Source organism: Sorghum bicolor, chromosome 3, assembly GCF_000003195.3.
Source record: "Sorghum bicolor cultivar BTx623 chromosome 3, Sorghum_bicolor_NCBIv3, whole genome shotgun sequence".
In the NCBI taxonomy this organism is placed as follows: Eukaryota; Viridiplantae; Streptophyta; class Magnoliopsida; order Poales; family Poaceae; genus Sorghum; species Sorghum bicolor.
Window position 1 is genome coordinate 71,625,863 of NC_012872.2, and position 16,503 is coordinate 71,642,365.

At 41.8% G+C, this 16,503-nt stretch overlaps 2 protein-coding genes across 4 annotated transcripts; one reads left to right on the forward strand and one right to left on the reverse strand.

Annotated features, from left to right (window-relative positions):
* On the forward strand, positions 1,545 to 6,751 carry LOC8079821 (beclin-1-like protein). The gene is made up of 10 exons (XM_002456829.2): positions 1,545 to 1,912; positions 2,620 to 2,978; positions 3,191 to 3,361; positions 3,773 to 3,897; positions 4,092 to 4,140; positions 4,576 to 4,734; positions 4,811 to 4,896; positions 5,063 to 5,134; positions 5,317 to 5,466; positions 6,430 to 6,751. The coding sequence occupies exons 1-10, from the start codon at positions 1,768 to 1,770 to the stop codon at positions 6,614 to 6,616; spliced, it is 1,503 nt and encodes a 500-aa protein (XP_002456874.1). The 5' UTR covers positions 1,545 to 1,767; the 3' UTR covers positions 6,617 to 6,751.
* LOC8079822 lies at positions 7,254 to 14,107 on the reverse strand. Of its 3 annotated transcripts, none has more exons than XM_002458959.2 (9): positions 13,754 to 14,104; positions 13,531 to 13,602; positions 13,175 to 13,245; positions 12,208 to 13,065; positions 12,028 to 12,121; positions 11,053 to 11,904; positions 8,789 to 10,943; positions 8,235 to 8,374; positions 7,254 to 7,905 (listed from the first exon to the last, which is right to left on the reverse strand). In XM_002458959.2, the coding sequence occupies exons 1-9, from the start codon at positions 13,794 to 13,796 to the stop codon at positions 7,586 to 7,588; spliced, it is 4,605 nt and encodes a 1,534-aa protein (XP_002459004.2). In that variant the 5' UTR covers positions 13,797 to 14,104; the 3' UTR covers positions 7,254 to 7,585. The 3 variants fall into 3 exon arrangements, with proteins under 3 accessions (XP_002459004.2, XP_021312971.1, XP_021312972.1); XM_021457296.1 differs by having other exon boundaries at positions 7,425 to 7,905; positions 8,789 to 10,940; XM_021457297.1 differs by lacking the exon at positions 7,254 to 7,905 and having other exon boundaries at positions 8,247 to 8,382; positions 13,754 to 14,107.

Consider the following 16,503-nt stretch of genomic DNA (forward strand, 5'->3'; position numbering starts at 1 on the left):
AAGAGTACGCCTGATGCAACGGCATCCATAAGCTGCAATCTGAAATGAACATCTAGGCCGTGTTTACTTTCAAAAAAATTTGCAAAATATGAATAGTAGCGTTTTCGTTTGTATTTGATAAATATTGTCCAATTATGGACTAACTAAACTCAAAAGATTCGTCTCGTCAATTCCGACCAAACTGTGCAATTAATTTTTACTTTTATCTATATTTAATACTTCATGCATACGTCTAAAGATTTGATGTGACGGAGAATCTGAAAAATTTTACAAAATTTTTGGGGAAGTAAACAAGGCCCTACTTCTCCTCACCGTCCAGGCGCTCAGGCAGCATCAGGTGGTGTTGTGTTATTTGTGTTGTGCTAGTGCCACTTCTCGACCTGTAGCAAAATAGGATAGGATAACTTGTTCCATTATCTTTCATCTTGATCCTCTCATTTCAAGCTTTACTAAATTATAGGAGAGGCTTAGGAGGAGCTTCATGCTTCAAGTAGCGATACTTGAGCCCAAAACTATCTCGGTGCTAGATCCGCACCTGTTGTGATCTCGCTAAGTCAAATAGGATAGCTACACTCCAAGTAATAAATAAAATAAAAATAAAGAGAAGTACTAAATTTTAGATGTTGGAAATAGCTTTCCTTCTAGTGATTGTTTCTAGCCGTCTGATAGAATTGTCTTCAACCTCCATCTCTCGTTACAACGACATGGAAGTCACGACTGTTCAACTGTAATGTTGGAAACTTTTCGATAAAATATCTTGGCATAATGTTGGATCACAAGCACATAGGTGTGTGTGCTCCTTCTCTCATCCTTCATACCTAGGTCCACTCTTAGATGCATAGCCAAAAAAACATTATATTGGATTTTCAAAACACGTCTAGATAGAGAAATGTCAGAGCACCACTAGTAGAAAGACCTATCCATGTTGCATAATATATATAGTACTTGAGTATTTTGGAAGAAAAGATAGTCCAACAATTGTTGTATCTAGCTTTTCAAAATAGCAAGACACCTATCCTAGAGTTCTCGCATGTGCCGCTATCCATATGCCTCGCCGCAATGGAAAGGTTGTTGGAGTTTTTTCTTTTTTTTTTGCGTGGGGTTCTATTTTAGAGGTTGGTTAAATCACGAGTTTAGCTATTTATATGTTTATCGACTCTCTTGGAGTTGCTCTTAGGTGGGTGTGAATGTTTTTTTTGGTGAGAGATACTTTCCGAATCATTCGCTCTTGTGTATGGATAGATGAAATGGCTTCAACTTGCCACTCAGATCTGGTGCAACAAACCCCTCTCTCCTATGTGAATGAAGCAATCTGTGAGTGTGACTCACTCAAGCTGTCAAGCAGCTCAAAGTCCTAGCAAAAACCTTTCGAAAAAAGGTCACATGAAAAAGAATGGAACCACGGCCCAGGTACAAACGGAAGAAGATTTAGGAAGACTGAACGAAGTCCAAGCTTAGGCCCGGCCCAATATCCGACACGCACGTAGATAACACGAAATTCCCATTTTCAAAAAAAAACACGAAATTCCCTCAAATTTGCTCAAAAAAAAAAAGAAATTCCCTCGAATAAGAAAAACTCTCCCCCGTCTCGCTTCTCGCTGCTGCGTGCCTGCGGGGACACTCCATCTCTCCTCCACGATCCCGCCTTCCTTCCCCACACCTCTCGCCGAGTCGCCGGCGGAGGACGATCCGCCGGCAGCAGAGCGAGCGCCGCGCGGGCCTCAGATCGCCCCTTTGGTTCCTTGGAGCCGAAAAGCGGGGGCCGGCATGAAGCCCCCGGCCGGCAGCAGCGGCAAGGGCGGCGCGGTGGACCCTTCCCTGCCGCGGTTCAGGTGCCAGGAGTGCCGCCGCGCCCTCGTCGTCGTCGGGGTCGATTCCTACGCCGACAGGCTGCCCGCACATGCCGCGCCCGGTACCCGTGCCTCGCCCTCCCTTCTCCCCCTTTGTTTTACCCATATATATATACTCCCTTCGTACAAAAAAAAATAACATAACTCGCTTTTCGAGAAGTAATTAACAGTTTTAAGTTTGAGTATATCTATAAAAACATACTAATATTTATGATACCGAATAAGTATCAATTAGATTAACCATGGAATATATTTTCATAGTAAACCTATTTATTTAGAGACATAAATGTTGAACTATTTTCTATAAACTCAATCAAACTTGAGCAAATTTGACTTGGTTCAGATTTAGAATTGCATTCTTTTTGGGACGGAGGGAGGGAGTATTATCATAACCGTTGTATTCCATCAGTTTGAGCCCTTTTCTCGGCCAAGATTATGCAAAATATTCTTCTCGTGGTACTTAGACTATGCTCATCCGTAGAGTTATAACTAAAAAATAATTGCTATGTCAATAATGTTTCCAGCGCTTCCAAATTATTAGTTTCATTGGTGCTAGAAGCTGGAGTTGCTTCATACTTGTACTTGCCAATTGGGTTCTGCAATTATGTTGTTCTATTGCATTGGTGCTGGGACCAGGATTAGCATGTGGCTATTTGCCTTGCTTCCTGGGATTCTTTTTTTTCCACAAGTACTATCCACTGAGCGCCCCCAAGACGCAAGTTTGTGATACCGGGTGGCACTTATCTAGTATGCCATTCAATCCATGCAGGTAATCATGCATCTTCTGTTCAGGGCAGTGTTATGGGTGCAAGCAAGATGGACAACTCTTACGTTGTGTTATCCAGGCAGAACAAATCTCAGGGTCCTAGAATTCCCCCACGCCCACCAAGTGCAGCAGCGGTGCATACTGATCCCATCCAATCAACAAGAGCGATAGAGGGGTCATATATAGTGCTTCCACCTCCTGCCGCTTCCATATACAAGACACCTGCCTCTGAAGGAGGTGGTGCGCAGCTCACAGCACCAGGTGTAAACTCCAGTAGCCCCTCTCAGGGAAACAATTCTGGGTTTCACTCTAGTGTTACTGTGCTGAAAAGGGCTTTTGAGATTGCTAGCTCGCAGACTCAGGTACGATTGATTGCTGACTATGTGCATATACTAGTGTGTGAGCATGCATGGATTTTATACTCCTATCTTTAATGTTTCATCTTCTATTTTCAGTGCCTTAGCAGTTATTGCATCAAATGTGCATGTTTTTTTTCTTTCCAAGCGTAGAGAACATTGTAGTTATACATATAGTAACGATGATGCATTTCTGCTTTTTCTAATGGCGTGTGCAGGTTGAACAGCCACTTTGTCTGGAATGTATGAGGGTTCTTTCTGATAAGATGGATAAGGAGATTGAAGATGTTAATGCTGATATTAAATCTTATGAGGCTTGTCTTCAACGTTTGGAGCAGGAGCCCTACAACATCCTCAGTGAAACAGATTTCCAAAAGGAGAAACAAAAGGTGACCGTTCCTATTGAAATATGTGTGGCTTGATGACTGACTAGTTACTGAGGTTAGAAGATGCAAATTTTACTGTTTAATTGCTACGCTTGATGCAGGCCTCCCACAACATATAAGTGGTGATCCCTTTGACTATGAAACTGTTATATCAAGCTGATAAGCTGCACAATATGAATACTTATATTGTGATTTAAACATATATTAGTGCCTATGCCTAAGCATATTTCAGAAATATTGTGAAATAATCGAGCATAAGCTGTCAACTATAAACGCAACTCAATTATGGCACGTAATTTGTAGATTGCAGGAACAAGTGCATATTATTGACTCTGTTGCAAAAGGTACAAGAAATACTTATTGGTGTGTGTAAACCTCTTACGTTTTATTTATTTGTGTGTTCTGCAAATTCAGATTGAAGAAGAGGAAAATAAACTTAAAGCTGCTATTGAAGAAGCTGAAAAACAATATTCAGAAGTTAGTTCTGAGATGAAAGATCTTGAAATAAAGTCTAAACAATTTGAGGAATTGGAAGAGCGGTTAGTATCTTTTCTCCTTGCCATTATTCTTTCATGTTTATCATTTGTATCATTTCTATCACAGAACCACGGTTTATGTACAACATTATACAAAGTTTTAACACCATCTGCATCTTTTGTTTGGCTTCTGCATTTATAATGCTTGAAATATCTTTCATACATAACTAATGTTATCATTTTTTTTTCTTAATTAGGTACTGGCATGAATTCAACAGTTTTCAGTTTCAGTTGGCATCTCACCAGGTAAATTTACTTCAGGCCAACCTATGGATACCTACCTATCAGAATAACAATGCACCAACTTATTGTTGTCATACTTTGAACTTGTGTTCTTGCTGCCCCCTGACTTGTATATATTTTTATTTTCAAACAGACATGTATTTTGTTCCACATCAGTTCCAGGCTAATAACTAAAGCAATATTAACCGAGTCTGTGGTTGATTTCTGCGATCATGTATTTATTTCGCATCAAAAACTTGCTGACAGAAAGCTAATAAAGTATATGCTACATGCATGTTGTCTGTGGTGTTGTTTTTAAAACTGCCTTGATGTTTGGATATACTATCACAAATTTTAATTACTTATCTCTATGCAATATTTTCTTATGCTTGAATAGTTTGCCATCATTCTCTATGACATTCATTTTGTTAATATATATGAAAATATCACACTTTTCAGGAAGAAAGAGACGCAGTTTTTGCCAAGATAGAAGTTTCCCAGGTTCATCTGGAACTGTTGAAGCGTACTAATGTTCTTAATGATGCATTCTATATTTCACATGATGGAGTAATTGGAACAATAAATAATTTCCGCCTCGGCCGCCTTTCTAATGTAGAGGTAATTATACAGATTGCAAAATACATAGATACAATTTTGGGTCACTATACTCAGTGCTTCTGAAAATAATGTACAGGTTGAGTGGGATGAGATAAATGCTGCTTGGGGTCAGGCTGCACTGCTGTTGCATACCATGGCTCAGTATTTCACCCCAAAATTCCAGTATCCTTTTGTTTTCTCTCGGTAGCTATAACATTGATAAGTGCATAGTGTTACTTACAATATTAACTTATTGAAGTGCATAAATTGTGAATTTTAGTAGTAAGCACAATAGAATTTATTCTTAAAGAAATAAATGTTGCAATGGAGTTCCTGAACATTTTCCTAGATACCGGATCAAGATTCACCCTATGGGAAGCTATCCAAGAGTCACAGACATCCACAATAATACATATGAACTGTAAGCTTTCTGCTGGCAGATGTACTTTTTCTCTTGAAGATTGTCTATAGTTTATTAGTACTCACTTTCTTAGGTTTATAATAGCTCTATTTCGTTTGCAAACCTTCTTGCCTTAGCACTGTATCAGGCAGTGCAAATTAATCATGCTTGAGATGTTAGTAAGACGCATTGTTGATGTTCAGGTTTGGTCCCGTGAATTTGTTCTGGAGCACCCGATTTGACAAAGCCATGACATGGTTTCTGACTTGCCTGCAAGAGTTCGCTGAGTTTGCCATAAGTTTGGATAAGGAGAACAATGTTCCACCTGAAAAATCACTGAAGCTTCCCTACAAGTAAGACCTTTTGCAATCTTTTGGTCTCACAATCCTGATGTTTATGTGCCCTGGCTAATCTTGTCATTCATGCCATAGTTATTGAGACTGAACTAGGCATTGAACTGGGGAGGTTTCTGGTTCATGGTTTGATTGGACTGTCGGACCACTGGCTCAAAGTAGTTAAATATTGTATACCTTTCTCTTTCCCCCCTGCGAACTATGCAGGACGGCAGGAGAGCTGCGTGTCATTCATTAAGAAGAATAAAAGATACAAAAGGGAGGGAAGTAAGAAACCATCTCCCAGGCTCCCTCGCGGGGTTTAGTCAAAATACAGCATTCTAGGGAAACACAACCAGCAGCCTCAAACAGATAGCACAGTGGCGTGTGAGAAAGCCTCCTAGCCGTAGGTCTTGTTATCAACTCCCATGGGACACATTTTTTTGTTGATTTGTTAAGTGCACTGCCCTCCGGACATCCCCCCACACCAAGTTTGTGCAACTCAAGCTGCACGCCATGCCCACATGTGGCTCAGAAGCTGTTTTTTCTTCTGGTTTTTTTTTATTCAAAGCCAGACAGTTCGACTGTTTTGGAGCGGGTAATAACAGGCTGATTGCTTAAGTAGACCAGGCCAGACCCTGCAGAGGCTCAGGTTCATGTTTTTTGCAATCAAACCGGTGGTTGGTCTGGTTAGCTATGATTCAGACATTTGAATTTCGTGTTTATGCTTGTGACCTAGTGTTCATTTGCAATCATTTTTAAAGAATATTTGAAATACGAATATCTTCACCTGGGGTGAAATTTATTAAATGTGTCAGGTCTTGTTCCAAGCACCGTCTTTTTTGGTTAGTGTGGTAGTTGGTGTCGAATACATGCAGGAGCCCTGTTATGGTGACGGTAGATAATAAATTGGAAAGTTTCCTGTATATTGATGCATTCCATGTTATCTGCATTGTTGTTAATTAAGATCACTTCATTTCACAGGATTGATGGTGACAAAGTAGGGAGCCACACGATCGTCCTAAGTTTCAATAAGAATGAAAACTGGACCAAGGCGCTAAAGTACATGTTGTGCAATCTGAAGTGGGTTCTCTACTGGTTTATTGGCAATACAAGTTTTGCACCACACTCGGGATCGCTGCACACACAATCTCTGAAGAACAAGAGTTGATGCTGTTTTTTTTCTCGTTGACTGTACATAGTTTATATACTCCCTAGCCGCTGGATGTAGCCCTAGTGACAATAACGACACATTTGATGTACATGTGTTTATTGCTCGAAGTCTACCGTGTTGTCTTGAGGCCCTCGTGCATGTGTTTATTGTACTAAGCCCAGCAACTCCATTTTCGCCCTTAGGTCAGAGTTGGTGGAAGGCCCTCGTGCTTGTCCACACAGCTTAGCAGGATGGAAGGCTGAGCTGATGGGATCAGAACTTCAGAAGAGTAGCCGGCCCATACAATTGGGCCAGTGCACTATGCACAGATGACAGATCAACTGGAATCCATGTCACATGAGGTGCTTCTTCCTTTGTTGGTCTGTGCTGAGGCTCGGCCATGTGCCAGTTTTACGTGTAAAAACTATAATATCCGATTCTTCTGATCCCACAGCACCAGCCAGCGAGTCGCACCAAAGAAGCACGAGACCATCATGTATCCTACATGTGACCCTCACCTTCACCACCACATGTGACTCTTGCCTTCACCCCTCTCCCTACATGTGACCCTTAAACAGCATTTCCTTATATCATCAGCATGGCAAAAACTTCGATCAAAATAAAAAGAAAGAAGCACACCAAACGCTCCATGCCCTGTTCTAGGATATCTTCACAGTTTACGACAGATCATCAAAACTATGGCACAAAATACATGATGCTCTTAGCTGTTCTGTACAAATGACACTTCTGTAAACCTGGGGGCACCGATAAGAAGAAAAAAAGGCTCCCTAATTTCTAAATCTGAGAAATCGGGTAAGACTATGGCTAAGAGAAGATCTGGGCAAAAATGAAGCCATGGTACAAAATTTCTGCGGAGTTACAAAGAGGTGAGGGAGCATGTACACAGAGTTTAGGATTTACTGTGGACCTTGAAGCCAATCATGATTCTAAGGCCACCTCCTACCGGGTATGTACACTCATTGCATGCTAATCATCTCGAACAATCTCGCCCATCATGATCCGGTTACTGTGGACCTTGAAGCCAAGAAGAGAAGGGTCAATCTGCTTTCCTTTCTTGGCCTTCTTCTTTGCGCCCTTACCACCTGGGCCACCGTCTGCAGATTCTGAGGCATCATACTGCAACGGAGGCTTCCTCGAGCTCTTCAGCGCTTCGCTGAAGGACTGACCAGAGGCATCTGGATTGTTGGTGGCTGATGGCATGCTATACACCCCTGGCTCTTTGTTGCTAGGAACACTGCTTTCCATACCCTGGGCTACTGATGCCACTCCTGATTCCATCTTATTCTCTGCACAGTAAGATCATCAAAATTAAACATCTGATATAAAGCAGACATAAAATTTCATGGATAAATAGCATGGTAACAAAAAAACACTTCAGGTTGCCTATAATTGCGCAACAGGTTGCACACTAACATTGTGCTCGTTCAAACTATCACAGAACATACCTATAAGCCACACTCACACTACCCCATCCAGTTTGTAGTCTAGACAGTTTTATTTTAGCAATTGCCAGCTTTGTTTTAAGTGAGGCAAATTCAGCTGATTTTTAGTATACAACCTCAGTAATATTAACCATATCAAAATTCAACAATCCAGAAAGTTTGAAAAAACATACCATCAGAGGACACAAGGCCTGCTTTCTTCAGCCTGATTGCTGAAGACAGATCTGCGGGAACTGACTGAGATGTAGTATGTTGGTTTGTAGAGCGCTTTAGCAAGGAGTGAGAGCTTCCTTTTGACATGCCAGAATCAGACCTGCACATCTATATATTATCAATACAATATAAAGCCAACTTTGCACTCACCTAAGTGAGCATTAAAGAAAATTAACTTGTGCATGTAAAACAATACAATGAACACTATAGAAAAGCTAGTTAGAATCAATGAATCATATACATGTATGCGTTAGCAACAAATATTATGTAGTCAAAACTCTTGTGCAGAAACAACACTTTGCATTAAGGTATATTTATCAGCAAAGCGAAGTCTCACAAGAAATAAAAGTACATATTAGAATTATCCAGTGGCCTAATGTGACAACATCAGAATAAACTGAGTAACATGCCAAAAAGAATTATTAGAATGGTAATTTAGTGTGGTGTGGGCGAATATCCTTTTGAGAAAGATAGTAGATAATGGAGCAGCACATCTACAAGTTTAGAGTAATACCATTTACTAACAGCTTCTTCAGCAAAATCAGGATCATCCCCAGCCAAACTCGCACTAGAACCCTGCTTTTTAACCCTTGTTAACTCACTGACACTCCCAACCAGTTGATTGGCTGATGTTCTACCACTTGTGGTGTCTGGAAAGTCCCTTTGAACATCATCAATTCCAAGAAAATGCTTCTGCTCAAGCATTGATCCAGATCCTGATCTAAGGTTAAATTTTCCAGTGTTCTCAATATTGTTGGGCAAAGTACCCAGATTAGCTGATCCCTCTTGCGCCAACTGCCCTGACTTTGCATAAAGTGACCTTTCTGCAAGAGACTCCTCAAATGACAACATGTCCACTGATCTTAGAGGATTCTCTGCAACAGGTTGTGCAAAGTGATCCTTACGCCCAAATGGTGCTGGAACAGGAACATCAGGGAAACCCAGGGACTGCTGCGATTGAAGGACAAGTTTCTTATGAATCATATCACTCAAATCTTGTTCTGCATTCCTCTCCTTGTTCATAAGAGCTGCCCATGCATGTGGGTTGTCAACAGCAAGGTTCATTTCCACATTCCTTCTCTGCTTCTCCGCTTCAATCTGCAACTGGTTGATGCGTGAAGATTCCATTAGACTGTTTTGCAACTGTCCATTGGCATCCGACCAGTGCCTTTCAAGCCTTCCTATGTGAGAACCAGGAAGCTGTTCCTGAAGCCTATGTTGCTGAGGATGAACCCCTGAAGGAAGCATAGGCATTTGGCCTAAAGGGTATATATCACCATGTGTTTCCAACTGACCAAGTCCATGATGGCGTGCTAGGGCATTTATGACATCTGGGTTTGGTCCAGGACCACCACCAGGCAAAGAACCAGACCGCTCTAGGGAGTGAATACCTTGACCTCCCCTATGCAAACGTTCATGTAAGGATAAGCTGCGGTCAAGATGTTCATGGTGATCAAACGATGACGATCTCTGAAGATTCTCCAGGAGATCGAAACGACCATGTCTCTGATTTGGACTGGTCCCTGCACGGATAAACTGCGCAGGATCATCCATTGGCCAGACCCCACTTAAGTGCCTTTCTTCCTCCCTGCCCTGCCGCAGAGCATTTGCCAATTGTTGAGACTGAAGTTGCTGCTCATGCTGAAGGCCTAAAAGAATTTGCTGCTCTAAAGGAAGCATCTGTCTCTGATTTGGACGTGAGAGAACATCCAACATATCATTATGATGCTCCCTATGAAGGCCATGACCAAATTTTGCTTGAATGAGTTGTTCAATAGCCGCATCATGCTGTCTTTGCAAATGGTGAGGTTGCTGGTGCAGTTCATTTAATACATGTTCACGAAGTAAGACTTGATCAACCATATTTGTTGGTCCAAAATTTGAACCCTGAAGCTGCTGCTGCAACAATTGCTCGAGGATCATCTGTTGCTGTTGCTGCTGCTGCTGTTGCTGTTGCTGCAAAAGCTGGGCTTGCCGTTGCTGCTGTAGCTGCCGTTGGTGCTGCTCTTGTTGGAGCTGGCGGCGTTGCTGCTGTTGCTCAATTTCAAACTGGACTCTCAAAAGATGCTCCACATCAGAAAGCGGTTGATTCATAGGCTGGCGGTGTTGGTGCAAAGAATCAAACACCTGCCCAGGAAATGCACCAGAAAATTCCATATTGTTGCGGGCCATCAGTTGCTCCTGCTGCAATTGCTGTTGCTCCCGTCTGATCTGTTGAAGCAGCATTTGCCCCTCAAAATTCAAATGATGCTCAGCTTCAACCTGAGGGATTCTGCTGGAAATGTTTGCATCATTCATATTGTCTAGCCGTCCAAAGTTTGCAGGCCACTCATCACGCACACTTGAAACTTCATTCATCCTGCTAAGTGGCCCGTGTCTCATGTTTACAGGTGGAATGTCCTTGGGTGCTGTAGGCTTGGGATTTCTCCGCTCATTTACACCAAGTACGTTTGATGAGAGAGGTTGTTTTGGATGCCCTTCCAGCTCAGACCAAAGTAAGCCAAGAGGACTCAGATCACTCTCCCTTGGGATATCATGCTGCGGCAAATTAGCTTGTCCAACCACAGAATGAGGATCATGTGGTGCCAACTGGAAATCTGCACGGTCATTCTCAAGGTCCCGTAGGGATTGACCCATGCTGCTATTAGGCCTCCCAGTGTACAACACTTCTGTCATAAACATGAAAAAAGTGAACATTAAACATGAAAAAAAAAACTGAACATTACCTCAGCAAAAACATAAATAGGATAAATTGGAATTCTGAGCAAAAGAACTAACCTTCAGCATCCTGATTAACTGATTCAGGAATGTGCTGCTGGCGATTAGTAGTATTTGCTGTATCCTTTCCCATTTCCAGTGAAGATAACCAACCACTATGAGAAGGTACTGATGCTTCATGATCACCTCTTTTAGGATCAACAGCATTGCTTTCAGAATTCCAATTAGACACTTGGTCACTCTTCCCAGAGGAAGCAGTAGGAACTGTGGATTCAAATTTACTTTGAGATGATTCCAGAGATTCAGCACTTCCATCACCGGGTTGAGGTATATGCGATTGCAGTTTTTGCCCAAGGTGGGGCATGACTTCAACAAGTGGGCGGAAAGGAACATCATCTGGAGCCTGAGACAAACGTACGGGTAACTCCAAACCAAAGTATCCATCTTCATACCAGGAAATTATGTCAGCACCGAGAAATGGACCTTGCACACCTCCTTGGGGATCCAGATAATATAATGTCAACTCTTCTGGATAATTAGCATGGCCACTCACTTTTATATCCATGTCACTGCTTTGGTATGGCATAGGGGGTTCCGAAGAATGCTCAAAGGATGGTACATCAAACAGAGTGTTTGAATCATCAGGTAGCTTAGTGCCAAGATCATGATCAGCACTTGACTTGATTTCATCCGTTTTCAAACCTTCCCTAATGTCAGTAATCCCATATTGATTGCTGCTGGCATTTTCCTCCAGACTTTTCATTGGCGGAGATGTACTGATGCCAGTAGGAAGTGTCCCTTCAACGTAGAAGGCGTCCTTCTCCGAGATTAAATCTGAAGACCCTTCTTGACCCAACCCAGCAATTGCAAAACTGACTTTGCCCTTGTCATCATCAATACCAGAAGCTGGTTCTGAAACAATTATAGCATTTAGACTCTACCCAATGGATAAGAAGCCATGGATAGACAGTAACATTTGCATTTTTAGATCTATAAAAATCATGGCACAACTAACATCCCACAGTGTAGATATACCTTCGAGATCTTTTGCCCTCTCTTTTTTGTTTCCAGTCCCATTGATTCCTTCACTGCTAATGACTTTACCCTTTCTAATATCTTCCAGGAGAGCCTGAAAAGAAGGCAAGCAAGTAAAATAAACAGAAAAAAGAGACAGAAGAGGTTAAAAATAATAGGAAGAATGTAACTAGGTATTACCTCTTCAACTTTATCCGGTGCAACAAAGGCTAGGGGTTTTGCAGCAGTAGAGAGTGTGATGGAAGGAATTTCCTCCAGTTTCATGTCAGCATCATCAAAGGATGACATCATATTTTTCTGCCTGTATATATCAAGAAGCTTCCCTCTTGGGTAGCAGAAACTAACAGCAGCTTTTGCAGACTTCCCATGCACAGATGGAGCACCGATTGATCCTGCAGATGATGGCCGGTTGAAGGATGCAACTGAGTTCGGGTTTCCCCTGCCTCTTCCAGCAGCAAAACCAATATCTGAGTCCTTAACACGCCCTTTCTCAGATCCAAAGCCTGGAGCAGCACGGTACGTTGCTGTTCCGACAGAATGACTTTCCTGCCGGTGACGAGGCCTCCATTTATCACGGGAATCGGACTCAGACAGCAGCCTTCCTGTGAATGTCTGTTTATCAGCATGGGTTTCATCCTTCTCTGCATCAACCTTCTTGTCTGACCTGGAGTCCTTGTCCTTGTCATCAGGTCCCCATCTTGATGACCATTTTGCATCACGGCGTCCCTCATTCCCCATGCTTCGGGTGGAACCATCATTCCACCTTTCAGATGCAGGAGCTGCACGCGGATCAGTGTTGTCCCTTGCAGAAACATTGTCAGATCGGCGATCGGTCTTGCGATTGTCGACATCCCGGTCCACATCCTTCTTGCGCTCCCTCCTCCCAAGCAGGCTCGTCTCCCTCTCCTCTTCAAGCCAACGAAGACCAGTGTCAGCATCAAATACATTCCTCCTTCGTTCTTTCCTATCAACAGTTCCTTCGAGCATCCTCACTTCCTTCTCAGCAGGCTCTAGGGAGGACACATGAGGCAGTGAGATCTGCAGATGAGCACCCAGCATTGTTAGCGATCAATTCTACCAGCAGTCAATCAACATCACAGTACAGTAAAACGAACACTGAGGGAAGGGCAGGGGAGTGATCACAAACCTTTCCATCAGCAGGTTTGGTGTAGAGCCACTGAGGAGACAGGGGAATGCTGTTATCCAGGTGCAGCTGATCTGTATAGCACAGGGTCAACGTTCAGCAAAACATGGTCGTATCATCCACACAGCAAGGTACTGACGCATAAGCTCACACTCCTAAGCACAAAGACCGAGGAGAGCAACAGCACACGAACACATGCACCCGCACCGCCACGCGAACACGAGCTAGCATCCCCCAATCGAACCCTAGACACTTATACATGGCGCCCGCTACAGAAATTTCTCAACTGCTAAGCAGGCAATCCGAAATGAATCAGGGAGGAACAAGAGGCGAGTAGTTTCGGGTGAGGAAATCCGCACCTTTGGTATCGTCGACGAACCCCATGGCGGCGGCGGCGGCCCTGTCCTCCTCGATCCCAAGCGACAGCCCACCTGCGCGATGCAACAACCAGACGTCAAATCGGGGGCACCCACCAACCAATCACAGATCTGCGCCGAGGGCCAATCCAGGGCAGCGGGCGGCGGCGGCGGCAGATCGGATCTCCCACGGGGCGGGGCGGAGCGCGCAGATCGGGCGGCTCACCTTTGCCGAGCGCCGAGGGTCGATCCAGCTTCCTCTCCGCCATCGCGGCCTTGCGGGATCCGATGGAGCGAGCGGGGGAGTGAGCTAGGGTTTCCGGTGGAGAGCGGGGAGAGGGCAGCAGCTACCGCAGCGCGATCCGAGCGAACGGTGCGAGGCGGCGGAGGGGGAGGGGAACCAGAGCTAGGGTTTTGCGAGCGAGCGAGCGAGCGAGGGCGTCGAGGTCACCGGCGATGCGAGGAGCAGGAGAGGGAGAGGGAGGGTGGCCGGGTTGGGTTGGGTTGGGGCTGGGGCTGGGAGCTCTGGTGTGTTTTTTTGGGGAGGGCTTTTTTGGCTGCTGTGTTTCGATGATGGGGGCGTGGAGCGGGCGAGAGAAGGCGAAGAGATGACGAGGGCCAGCCAAGAGATAAATCGTAGCTTTGTTTTTTAGCGAACTCTTTTTCTCTCGCGAGATTTGTTCATTTCTGTTTTTTTTATTTGTACTGGCAAAATAGTACGTATTTAATTAGTTATTATAGTTGATGACGATAGGAACGTTTTCTGCGTCGTGGCTCCAGTATGGAAAAAACAATTTGCTGTGAAGATGACTTGATTTCGGGCCTGTTTGGTATAGCTCATAACAGCTTCATGAGCCGTTGTGAGCTGTTTTTTTTTTGTCAAACACTTATTTTCCAAAACAGCTTCATGGGTGAAGTTGTTTTTTCCCTCCTCTCACAAAGACATAAGTTGGGATGAAACTGAAAAAAATAGCTTATTGCAGCTCTCTCTCATTTCTCTCTCTCAAGTATGCATGAAGTAGTTTGGAAAGCTATTTTGCCAAACACTTTTTCCAAAACAGCTCAGCTTCATCTAGAAAGTAACTCATAAAGCTATTTTCTAAAAAAACAGTTTTATTAGTGAAGTTGAGTTGTGCCAAACAAACAAGTTATACGTACGACACGATCAAATCAGTTCGTCTATACCCATCATTACATTTGATTTTTTTTATGAAGAATGAGATCAAAATTTCACGTGGTTTTGGATGATCTTTTCTGTTTTCAGGGAGAGAAAGATCCTCCATCCATATGCATTGCAACAGGACAAAGGAGAATCGTATATTTACAGCATCTTAAAAAAACTCTCAATGTCCTTCCTAAATACTAGAAATAAATATTTTGGTAAAAAAACTACCCTACAACAATTTCTCTAAATAGTTAACTAAATATAATCATCTTCTATTTCAGACTTTTTGCTAGCCAAATCTAGAGTGTGCATCATATATAAAAAAAATGTTGGAGAGTGAAAAGAAATAGAAATCAATTTTTATGTAAATGTCTCTTCGAATGATGATTTAGAGAGTGAGATTTATAAAGGCTTTTCGAGATACATTTATTTACAAGTTTTGGAGATTGCTTCTCGTATATGATTAGATTAGATAAGGAAACAATTACAACCACATAGGATGCATATCTCAAAAATGTTTAATTGCTTGTAGGTTTTTGTGTACTCTTGTTGGGGCCTAAATCTGAGTAAACATGGGGGCACGACTTGGCATGGGCTGACATAACTAGATCAAACATGTCTACTAGCTACTTTCTACGTTCTAAATTATAAGACATTAGTGTATTTACTTACTTTGTTTCAAAATAATAAGTCGCTAGCTTTTTCTAGATACATATTTTTACTATATAGACATAATGTATACCTAGATACATAACAAAAGTTATGTATAAAAGTCAGAACAACTTTCAGTTTGGAACAAGAGAGTAGAAAAAATAAAACAACTTAACATTTTGATATATATACTACCTATGTTCTATTTTATCTGGCGCACACTCATTTCAATATACAAACTTTTAAAACTTTAACCTATAATTAAGCCAATATCTTTTTAACTATCATAGTACAGATTTTATATGTTTAAATTTGTACTATCAACAGGTAATTAATCTATATCATAATAGCAATTAGTTAATTAATCTATTCGTTCTATATTACGATATATTTTTAGTTTTTCTAGATATATTAGTTTTTATTACGTATATTTAGATATAGTGTATATCAAAGTGCATAGTAAAAACTGCTAACAAACAAGTCCGTATGTTGCAACGAAAAGTTAAAAACTATCAAAAGTTTATAGTAAATGATGACGAGGAGAAGGATATATCTATATCTGCCTTTTTTTTTCTAAGAAATACAAATTTTCACCATCAATTTAACGATGTAGTTTTGATTAGAAGCAAAACTTATTTTATTAAAATTAGTCAATGGTTCAACGAATTAATTCATGAATTAAAACCTTATAAGCAGTTTGTTCATAATTTCATCTAAATAAATTTGTCTCTACCGTCTGTTGAGGGTTACTATGTAAAAAAATGAAAGAGATCTCTTGTCATAATCATCGACGGATAAACCAATTCTGTTCATAGTTTAGAAGGTTGTTGCTTTGATATTTCATAATAGAATCAATACGTAAATTAGATGAAAATTTAGATGTTACTTTAGATATTTCATAATTGTAGAGATAAATAATTTTCGGAAAACAAAATAGATCTAAATACTAATTATTTATTATCAGTTATGATTGTTATATGGTCTACTAATTTGATGACAAGATATTTCTATCCTTTTTGTTACTTACAAAAGCTGGTTGATGGGATATGTGTTTTTCTATAGTTGAAGGTGTCCAAGTAATATATATGGTACTTGCTGTCGCTCAAGTCTCACTGTCTAATAGCCATTATTGCCTACCGTTAACAGATCCATCAAAGCTC